The sequence below is a fragment of the Mobula birostris genome, chromosome 21 (assembly GCF_030028105.1).
Source record: "Mobula birostris isolate sMobBir1 chromosome 21, sMobBir1.hap1, whole genome shotgun sequence".
NCBI classification, from domain to species: Eukaryota; Metazoa; Chordata; class Chondrichthyes; order Myliobatiformes; family Myliobatidae; genus Mobula; species Mobula birostris.
Genome location: NC_092390.1, coordinates 9,056,130 through 9,067,948, shown reverse-complemented (window position 1 = coordinate 9,067,948; position 11,819 = coordinate 9,056,130). Strand labels below are relative to the sequence as shown.

Below are 11,819 nucleotides of genomic sequence, written 5' to 3'. Positions count from 1 at the left end.
TCTGGAGGAACACACACAAACTATTGGGGGAACTCAGGAAGTCAGGCAGCATCTATGGAGAGGAATAGGCAGTTGAGATTTTGGGCCAAGACCCTTCATCAGGACTGGAAAGGAAGGGGGCAGAAGCCAGAATAAGATGGGGGAAGACCCTTCCTTTCCAGTCCAGATGAAGGGTCGTGGCCTGAAACATTAACTGCTTATTCCTCTCCAAGATGCTGCCTGACCTACTGAGTTCCTCCAGCATTTTATGCTTGTTCCTCTGTTTTCTAATTCTCTTTGGTAACATTGATTCCATTATAAAGCTTAAAGGAGTCCTCAGCTCTTCTTAGGACATCAGCTGCTAAAGCCTACAGCCCCTTGTTGAAGTACACGTATTTCACTTTATCTCCGTACTTGGTGGTTATTGAATCCCTCAGCTCTGGGTCCAGTTTAGAAGTTGGCATGCAACTGTGGAAAAGTGGAAAAAGAAAACCTTTTGAGAAAGCAGCTACAGCGGCAAAGTTTCCTCCATCCGAGTGGTCTAGAACGACAGATAAAGTGCACTGGTATTATCGGTAATTCAGCAACAGATCAGTGTTTTATCCCAAATATGAAGCACGCCTATTGTGCAGCCTCTGAAAGGATTTTTTTTTCATTCTTATCCCAAGTACAACTCAATTCTCCAGATCCCATTCCTCCCAAGCTAGCGGCTTCAACCACCCTACCCAGACCCCAGAACACACTCCTCCACACACACACACTCACTCGCGTAAGCCCATTCACCCATTAACATGCATTTCCAACAGGGAAATTGCTTCCAGTCCCCCTGCACCTTGTGTCACTTATGTAGATAAGCCCACACTCTAACAGTTACCTGTGCATTGTGTTTTATAGGATTGCTTTTTATATTTATTGAGTTCTCTGTGCTTATTGTGTTTTTTAATGCTGCATTGGATCTGGAGTAACAATTATTTTATTCTCCTTCACACTCCTGTACTAAAGAATGACAATAAACAATCTTGAATCTATTCCCAATGTCCTGCAGACTATTAAGACACCTGCTCATGCACACCCTACAGTTACTCAACCCCATTTTTATTTGTTAAGACAATGCAGAATCGGCCCTTTGAGCCACACTGCCCAGAAATCCCCTGATTTAATCCTAGTCTAATCACAGGACAGTGGGCATGTGGCCAAGTGCTTAAGGCATTGGACTAGCTACCTGAAGGTCGTGAGTTCGAGCCCCAGCCGAAGGAACGTGTTGTGTCCTTGAGCAAGGCACTTAATCACACATTGCTCTGCGACGACACTGGTGCCAAGCTGTATGGGTCCTAATGCCCTTCCCTTGGACAACATCGGTGTCGTGGAGAGGGGAGACTTGCAGCATGGGCAACTGCCAGTCTTCCGTACAACCTTGCCCAGGCCTGCGCCCTGGAGAGTGAAGACTTTCCAGGCGCAGATCCATGGTCTCGCAAGACTAACAGATGCCTTTAATTAATTAATCACAGGACAATTTACAATGACCAATTAACCTAGCAACTGGTACGTCTTTGGAGAGTGGGAGGAAACCCACACAGTCATGGGGAGAACGTACAAACTCCTTACAGGCAGCTGTGGTAATTGAACCCGGGTCGCCTGTATTGTAAAGCGTTGTGCCAACCACTACGCTACCGTGCATTTCCTTCTGAAACTGACTGCCAGGTTGGTCTAGCTCCAGATTGTAGAATCTATGAGATCTGTTCCACTTACCAAGAGATATGGATTAATAAGAATCCCAGACTCCTGAACTAAGATGTAGAGTTCATAGCCATGAAACAAAGAGATCAGCACATTCCTGTCTGCTTGACAGATACCTGTCATGTTTGTAATGCTGATACTCTCTAAAGAAAAGGGTCATACTGCCTATAACTCCACTTACCTGCCTGGTGTTAATTTCAAATATGCAACACAACTGGAGCACTGGCAGAGGAGGATCTCCAGAAACAATGATGAATCATCTTCCAATACTCTTAGATCGTCCTCTATGTGCTCTCACCTTCTCACCTGGTACAGGTGCTTCTCTTTAGCTAGCATTGTTAGCAAACACAATGCTGGAGTTTGATAAGCAACAATGTTTAACTGCCAGCCTACAGAACTTTATACAGTAAACTCACCACCTCTGAGGGAACAGCGAACAGGCAGCGGGCACCATGAAGATCAAGCTGTGGAGAGAAACAGAAAAGCTTCCTAATCTAGAACGCTAAGTTCATTTCGTAGAATAACATGTTCGTAAATACTGTTGCAAAAGCCAGCTTTCTAGGTTACTGAGGCTACAAAGGCAAACATACACCAGTGTGTTCTTCAAAAAAAAATTGGTACTTTTGCATGTAGTTTAAACATAGAACAGTATAGCACAGTACAGGCCCTTCAGCTCACAATGTTGTACCAATCTACTGACCTACTCAAAGATCAATCAAACCTTTCCCTCCTGCATAGCCTGCCATTTTTATAACACCTATGTTTCTAAATGCCCCTAATAAATGTGCCTCTACCACCACCTCTGGCAGGGCATTCTATGCACCCACCACCTTCTGTGTAAAAACTTACCTCTAACATCTCCCCCTCCTTTCCTCTGATGATGATGACGTCAACTCAGGCCTGAGAGGCCAGTATAAGGCACTTTCATGCTTTACAAGGCGTGGATCGGAAGGCTGTGTGGGGCACCAGTCCTCACACAGACATTTCGCAGTATTTTTCTTTATTTTACGAGGTCGAGTGGCAAGCTCAACACTCAACCCGGCACGGATGGAAAGCGTACTCGTGAACGGCCCCGACTGGATTCGAACCCGGAAACCTCCATTCTGGAGACTGGCGCTGATGTCACTGCGCCACCAGCCGACCTAACTTCCGACCTCCTTTCCTCTAATTCACCTTAAAATTATGCTCCCTTGTATTAGCCATTTCTGACATCGGAAAAAATCTCTGGCTGTCCATGATCTATGCCTGCTGTCATCTTGTTCACCTCAATCAAGTCACCTCGTATCCTCCTTTGAGAATTTACTATACTTGAAATTATTAATGGAACACGCACAAAACGCTGGAGGAACTCAGCAGGTCAGTCGGCATCTTTGGAGAGGAGCAAACCAGTCGGTGCTTTGGGCCGAGACACTTCGCAGCCTGAAACATCAATCGTTTACTCCTCTCCATAGATACAGCCTGACCTGCTGAGTTCCACCAGCACTTTGTGTGCATTCCTCAAGATGTGCCTATCTGAAGAATCCCTTGTCCTTTAATGGACGTACAGTATATTGTTTGGAAACTATACAGTTTCAAAATACATACAGTTGCAGTTACAGCTGAGAAAGGAGAGACTGAACAACCAAAAGCCCTAACCACTGACCATAACCACCACTTAGTCTTGCCTACAATACACTGCACCAGAATATGTGGATCCCATACTGGCCTCTACAGCACCTGAGGACCCACCGATAGACAGTCCCTGGGTGAACATTATACTAGACTACTCTATCATTTCAAATCTTGAATTCAGTTTTCTTCTCTTTTGACCAAATGTATAGGGCGATGGCTAAAAGTATTTTAAGATCCCAGGGTAAGAGGTATCCTGGAAGTGAAGTCCAAAGGGACGGAGAAGTTTATACCACTCCCTGACAGAATTTTACAGCGCAGATGAAACTGGAAGGACGATGCAGTGCCCTGAGTACAGGGGAAGTTTAGTACAGATGCCAGAAAATATGTCCTAACATAGAGGGTGATTATAAGCTGGAATTCATGAGACTTCTTAAAGGGAGCAGTTCTGTTTTTAGAGGATGGTGTCAGAGCTGGTACTCTGTAACTGACAGAATGAGGGGAGCTTGTTGGTCTTTCTTTTGTATGTTGCTTGTCAATCAGTCATTGTGTGTAGTTTTTCATATCTCTTTGTTCTACTGTGAATGCCCGCAGCAGAATGAATCTCGGAGCTGTATATGGTGACACATACGCACTTTGATGATACATTTACTTTGAACTTTGAATTGGCTGGAAGTTTATGTTGACTGGGTTTTACAAATCAGAAACCAGGTGTCACTTGCACCACAGTTGTTACAGTCCTGTATCGGATATGCGTTGACACCTTTTCAGAGAACTGGGGAGGGACCCTGACGTGCTGGCCACTGAAACCAACATTGTCAATGTCACCTGATCACCTGATTGTGAGAGTTTTCTGTGCATAAGCTCACTGTTGGTATTATGACGGGTGACCACACCTCAAGGAGTTAATCACAAAGAGTTATTCATTAAGTTGGTCATAAAGAATTCTTTATGATGGGTGCTGCACCAACGCAGTCTGTCTATATTGTGCAATTTACCAATCTGTCATTTTACCCATTGTAACATGAAACTTGATCTGCCCAAATACCACCAGATAATTAGCTGCCCCAGATGCGGTGCAGCTATATTTCATGAGGAGTTTGAGGAAATTGTACCGTGGAGAGCATTCTGACCGGCTGCATTACCATCTGGTATGGGGGAAGAATCTACTGCAGAGTGAAGTAAGTTGCAGAAACTTGTAAAATTAGTCAGCTCCATCATGGGTACCAGCCTCCATAGTATCCGAGACATCTTCAAGGAGTGATGTCTTAGCAAGGCAGCATCCATCGTTAAGGAGCCCCACCACCCTGGTCCTGCCTTGTTTTGATTGCTCCCGTTAGGGAGGAGATACAGAGGCCTGAAGACACACACTCAGCGATTCAGGAACAGCTTCTTCCCTCTGCCATCCGAATTCTGAATGGACATTGAACCCGTGAACACTACCTCACTACTTTCTTATACACACCTAATGTAACTTTTTTCCCCTATATTTATTGATCATGATTTTCATTGTAGTGCTGCTGTAAAGTTAACAAATCTCACGATGTATGCCGGTGATAATAAACCTGATTCTGACACTGTAACACCTTAAATATTCTTCTGTGAAGATGTGTCTTTCTAAAAAGATCATTATGAGGTATCACAATGACAAGCCATGGTTCACCAGGGAGTTGACTCTCAGATCATGCATACATGTCTGGAAACAGAGAGGAATACAGCTCTACAAAAGACAGTTTAATAAAGCTCTGAAAATGGTGGAAGACACTTACAAGGCTCAGCTAGACAGAGACTTCAACAACAAAATCTGTCCATTCTGGAGTTCCCTGCAAAGTCAAGTCTTACCAACTTCAAACAGAAGTGCTGCCAAGTCTCCACCTCCCTTACCTTGGCAAATCAGATCAATTAGTTTCATTGCCAGTTTGATAAGTACAATCCAATTCTATCTCTTCTCACTTCCTCTGACCTGATACGCCCTCCCTTTCACAACGATTCCAATGTCACCATCCTCCTTTACCTTATTCAACCTTTTCCCCCCAATCCCCCCATCCCCTCCCTCTATCCTGCTCTATATTTTCTGTGAAACAAGAAGACGTTTGCTATCTATTTGGAAAACAGAACACAAGAAAAGCTGCGTGCCCTGATGACGTCTCACTTGATACTCTACGGCATTGTGCAGACCAGTCAGCACCTGTCTTCACTGAGATATTTAATACCTCCCTGCAATTATGCAGGGTTCTGGACAGCTTTAGAGTTGCCATAATCGTTCCAGTTGCCAAGAAACACAAACTCACTTGACTTAATGATTATAGGCCAGTTGCTCTGACTTCAGTAGTTATGAAAACCTTAGTACATCTGATGCTAGCCCACCTCAAGTCCATTACTGTTCCTCCTCTTGACCTGCTACAATTTGCTTATAGATCAAATTGCTCGGCTGAGGATGCTGTTAAATTGTGACTTTGTTGCAGTTTTCAATATGTGGACCCCCCCAACACCTATATATGATCTTGTTTGTGTCCGCTTTCAACACTATTGTTCCAGAGTTGCTCCACAGCAAGCTAACCCAGCTATCTGTACCCTACAGCATCTGTCAGTGGATTACAAACTTCCTGACAGGAAGGAAGCAGTATGTAAGGCTGTACTCCCACTTGTCCAATCCAGTGTCTATAAGCACGGGCTCTCCCCAGGCATGTGTTCTTTCACCCTTTCTGTTCTCACTTTATACAAATGACTGTACCTCCACAGACAAACCCATTAAGATCCTAAAGTTCATGGATGACGTGACTGTAGTTGAACTCATCTCTAATAATGATCTGACCTGCCATCAAGGAGAGGCAGGCCGTCTTGCAGCATGGTGTGCTTGTAACAACTTGGTGCTTAATGCAATAAGACAGTGAAACTGAGAGTTGTCTTGCGCTGGCAACCCCCTACCTGTCCCTGCTTGGAAATTAATTGTCAGGCAGTGTCTGGGGTCTACTCATTCAAATTCCTGGGGACTACCATTACCAACACATTGAAGTGGGACAAGCACTTCACGCTTATCACAAGGAAAGCCCAGCAGAGATTGTTCTTCCTACAGCAGCTAAGGAAATTTCACATCTTAGGGCATTTGCTAATGAATTTTTAGCCATCACTGAGAGTGTTAAGACCACCTCTATCAATGTTTGATTCTCTGCGGCTTCCTCCCTCTCCAAGTCCAGGATGCACCGGTAGTTCACTCAGTGGAGAAGATCATTGGCTGTCAGGTACTAACATTAAGAGACCCGTTCATCACCAGAGCAAAGAAAAGAGCTGGAAGAATTAATGCTGACTCCACCCACCAGAGCGGTCACCCATTCACCAAATTGCCATCAGGGAGACGCTACAAGCCCATCACCACCAGGACTACACGTCATCTCCGAGGATTCTTTCCTGCAGCTACCCAGCTTCTCAACATAACTCACCCAGGTGTAATACACTAACTGTCCCTGCACAACATCTGTTAAATGGCCTTTCCTGCTCTCCCTCTTCTGTTGGTAATTATTGAGTTTGTTCATATATTCACATTTATTAAGTTTGATTATTGATGTTTGCACACGTGACCACTCTGCTAATTGTTGATTGCTCATGGTTGTTTGACCTATTGACTTGTAAACTTGGTTGCCATTGTGTTGTCTTTTATGGTATTGCCCTGTGTTTTATGCTTGGCACCAGACTACAGTCAATTCTGGTATGTTTCACATATTGGCAGCAAAGTGATTCTGATGCTGATAATTTTTTTTTCTTCTCTTTTTCTATTTTGCACAGTTTGTTGTTTTTCCATAAACACAAAAAAATCTGCAGATGCTGGAAATCCAAAGCAACACACACACAAAATGCTGGAGGAACTCAGCAGGCCAGGCAGCGTACATGGAAAAGAGTAAACAGTCGACGTTTCAGGCTGAGACCCTTCATCAGAGTTTCTGGTGACCTGCATAAACACTAGTAAAAAAAAGCTGACTCTTCGAGTATAGGAAGTCGATTCGAGGCCCTATGATTGGACCCCTGGATCCCAGGCCCATTTGTAAAGTCATAGATCCAACATCTGCGAATATGCTGGAGGCCAAAGCCAGCCGATCCTAGAGTGGGAGAGTGGGGGGGGGGGAGGGGGAGAGGGGGAGAGGGGAGAGAGAGAGAGAGAGAGAGAGAGAGAGAGAGAGAGAGAGAGAGAACGCGTGCACATATATAATGGGGCAGGGTTTGTTACAGTTGATTTGTTGCTGCTGTTGTTGCTCTGTGAACATAATGAGCTTGCTATGTTGTGTGTGACGATAAGCGCGGGCTGCCCCCAGCACATCCTCAGGTTGTGTTGAGAGAAGCTGAATGAAAAAGTAGAAAGATTATGCTTCAATTATATCAGACATTGGTGAAATTGCATTTGGGGTACTGTGCATAGCATCGATCTCCTTATTTAAAGTTGGATATTAATGCTATGGAGGCAATCCAGAGAAGATTAGTGAGACTAATACCTGGGATGAACGAGTTTCTAATTTAGTACCCAATTTAGTTTAGGGGAGAGAGAGAGAGAAGGAAGAGAGAGAACAGAGTGAGAAGAGAGAAGAGAAAAGAGAACTAACTTCCCTGAACATCCCAGAATCAGATTTACCATCACTGATGTGTATTGGGAAATTTGTTGTTTTGCGGCAGCACTGCAGTGCAAGACAAGAAAAATTACTATCAGTTCCCAGAACAAATAAACAGCGGAAAAGATGAACAAAGAGGTACTATATCGTTCGTGGTTTCAGGGACTATTCAGAAACCAGATGGCAAAGGGGAAGAAGGAACAGTGGTGTCATTAGCAGATTTACAGATGGTGTTTGAGCTGTGACGAGTTGCACAGTCACGAGTGGGTAGAGCAGTGGACTGATTGTCAGCAAGCCTTCTCAATAGGGAAGTTTTGGAATGGATGTTTCCTCCTGTGGGAAGATCTAGAACTGGGGTGATGACTGTTTACGTTTTTAAAACAGATGTAGGCTCTCAGAACGCCATGAGACATTTGGAAATGTCCTCCTCAAACGAAGGACAAGCAAAGTCTTTGAATATCCTTCAGGCAAAGATATGTAGATTCTTGATAGGCAGGAGGGTGAAAGGTCACTGTGGAGAGGCAGATGAGGTTACATTTGGGTCAGCCATAATCTCAATGACTGACAGTGCAGGCTTGAAAGGTCAAGTAACCCTGTCTCGCAATTAATTTATACATTTAAACTTATGTACCACATTGGTCAGATGGCACGGAGCATTGTGAGCAGTTTTGGGCCTCATATCGAAGAATGGACGTGCAGGCATTGGAAAGGGTCGAGTGGAGGTTCACGAGGATAAAACCAGGAACGAAAGGGTTAATATATGAGAAGATTTTGATGGCTAGAGTTTAGAAGTGTGTGTGTGTGGGGTGGAATCTCATAGAATTCTATTGAATATTGAAGGGCTTAGACAGAGTGGATGTGGTGAGGATGCTTCCTGTAGTGGGCAGTCTAGGACCAGAGGGCACTGCATCAGAATTAAAGAGTGTCCCTTTAGAACAAAGATGAGGAGGACTGTCTTAAGCAGAGGGTAGTGAATCTGTGGCATTCATTGCCACAGATGGCCAAGGTGGTCAAGTTATTGGGTAAGCTTAAAGTAGTGATTGATAGGTTTCTGATTAGTAAAGGCGTCAAAGTTTACGGAGAGAAGGGAGGAGAGTGGGGTTGAAAGGGATAATAAACCAGCCATGATAGAATGATTGAGAACTCAGTGGGCAGTACTGCTCCTATTTCTCACGGTCTCATAGCGATAAAGAATCAAGCTACAATTAGGTTATCCGATCCACGCCTCACAGAGAATGACTGTGTTAGTTTTGGATTGGATCGAGTGTCAACAATTTTTACAAGTCCCCTAGTGCAGGTTGGACGGGAATCAAAAAAGAGCGCAAATGACAGAAATCTAAAACAAAAAAAAACCAGAAAATGCGAAAGCAAAACAGAGTTAATGTTTCAGGTGGGCCTGAAGAGTCAATTCTGCATGTCTTCCCATGGATGTGGCCTGTCCTGCTGCGGCTGAGAGTCAAAACCTGAATCAGCTTTATTAACACTGCCTTGGATGACTTGAAAGTACAGTGCAAAGACATAAAATCACTGAAATAAATCAACTGTACAGAAAAACAGAGGAATAACACGGTATTGTTCATGGTCTGTTCAAAACCTGATAGCAGGAGGGAAACACAGAACATAGAACACTGCAGCACAATACAGGCCCACTGGCTTATGTTGCTGTGTCAACTTTATGACTTACTCTAAGATCAATTTAACCTTGCCTCTTACATAGCTCTTTTTTTACTATCGTCCACATGCCTTTCTAAGAGCTTCTTAATTATCTGTAATGTACCTGCCTCTACCAGCAGGGCGTTTTTGAACTGCTGAGTGTGTGTCTTCAGGTATTCCAGCATTTTCAGGATGACCATGGCCAGCCGGGTTCTTTATAAATAAATGCACTGTAGCTTGGTACTGCGGTTTGCCAAACAAAGGCTGCACAGTGTAGGAGCCCAGGAATAAGACACAGGAGCAGAATGAGGCCCTTCGGCCCATCGAGTCTGCTCTGCCATCGCATCACGGCTGATCCATTTTCCCTCTCAGCCCCAGTCTCCTGCCTTCTCCCCGTATCCCTTCATGCCCTGACCAATCAAAAATCTATCAACCTCTCTCTTAAATATATCCAATGACTTGGCCTCCACAGCGGCCTGTGGCAATGAATTCTACAGATTCACCACTCTTTGGCTAAAGAAATTCCTCATCTCCATTCTAAAAGAACACCTCTCTATTCCGAGGTTGTGTCCTCTGGTCTTAGATTCCCCATCCAAAAGAAACATCTTCTCCACATCTTTCACCTTTCGATAGGTTTCAATGAGGTCACCCCTCATTCTTCTGAATTCCAATGAGTACAGGCCCAGAGCCATCAAACACTCTTCATATGACAAGCCATTCAATCCCAGAATCACTTTTGTGACCTCTTTCCAATGTCAACACATTCTTTCTTAGAAAAACCTGCTCACAATACTCCAAGTGAGGCCTCACCAGTACCTTGCAAAGCCTCAACATTACATCCTGGCTTTTATACTCCAGTCATCTTGAAGTGAATGCTAACATTGCATTTGTCTTCCTCACTACTGATTCAACCTGCAAATGAACCTTTAGGGAATCCTGCACAAGGACTCCTAAGTCCCTTTGCACCTCAGATTTTTGAATTTTATCTCCATTTAGAAAATAGTCTACCCTTTTATTTCATCTACCAAAGTGCATGACCATACACTTCCTGACACTATATTCCATCTGCCACTTCTTTGCCCATTCTTCTAATCTGTCAAAATCCTTCTGTAGCCTCTCTACTTCCTCAAAACTGCCTGCTCTTCCACCTATCTTCGTATCATCCACAAACTTTGCCATGAAGCCATCAATTCCGTCATCTAAGTCAGTAAAAAGGAGCGGTCCCAACTCAGACTGCCATGGAATACCAGCAGCCAACCAGAAAAGGCTCCCTTAATCCCACTCATTGTCTCCTGCCAATCAGCCATTGTTTTATCCATGCTAATATCTTTCCTGTAGTACCATGGCTTCTTAATTTGTTAAGAAGCTTCATGTGTGGCACCTATCAAAGGCCTTCTAAAAATCTAAGTGACCCAACCTCCACCAATTCTTCTTTGTCTATCTTGCTTCTTATTTCTTCAAAGAATTCCAACTGCTTTGTCAGGCAAGGAAACCATGCTGACTATGGCCTATTTTATCATGTGCATCCAAGTGTCCCAAAACCACATCTTTAAAATCGATTCCAACATCTGCCCAGCCACTGAGATCAGACTAACTGGCCTATAATTTCCTTTCATCTGCCTCTTTCACTTCTTGAAGAGTGGAATGACATTTGCAATTTTCCAGTCCTCTGGAACCAATTGATTTGTGATAGATCATTACTAATGCCCCCACAATTCCTTCAGCCACTTCTTTCAGAACCCCAAGGTGTATACTATCTGGTCAAGGGACTTACCTACCTCCAGACCTTTCAGTTTCCCAAGAACCTTCTCCCTGGTAATAGCTACTTCACACACTTCCTCCCCTCGACACTCTTGAACTTCTGGCATACTGCTTGTGTCTTCCACGGTGAAGACTGGTGCAAAACACTTATTCAGTTCATCTGCCATTTCCTTGTCTCCCATTACTACCTCTCCAGCATCATTTTCCAATGGTCCAAAGTCTACTCTCACCTCTCTTTAACACTTTATGTATCTGAAGAAACTTTTTATCCCTTTGATATTATTGGCTATTGGCTAGCTTATCTTTGTATTCCATCTTTTCCTTCTTGATTACATTTTTTAGTTGCCTTCTGTTGGTTTTTAAAAGATTCCCAATCCTCTAACTTCCTAGTAATCTTTGTTGTATTATATGTCTTCCCTTTGGCTTTTATGTTGGCTTCGAATTCTCTCGTTCACCAAGGTTGTGTCATCTTCCCTTTAGAAC

General features: G+C 43.8%; 1 protein-coding gene across 3 annotated transcripts in view; it reads right to left on the bottom strand.

Annotated features, from left to right (window-relative positions):
• Positions 1 to 207: 207 nt before the first annotated feature.
• Positions 208 to 11,819, bottom strand: part of sfxn2 (sideroflexin 2) — a 147,577-nt gene continuing 135,965 nt past the window's right edge. For all 3 annotated transcript variants that reach the window (XM_072238912.1, XM_072238911.1, XM_072238913.1), the window contains 2 exons: positions 2,133 to 2,180; positions 208 to 447 (listed from right to left, as the gene is read on the bottom strand). In XM_072238912.1, the coding sequence (XP_072095013.1) occupies positions 348 to 447; positions 2,133 to 2,180 (148 nt within the window). In that variant the 3' untranslated portion in view covers positions 208 to 347. The remainder of the gene's footprint in view (positions 448 to 2,132; positions 2,181 to 11,819) is intronic.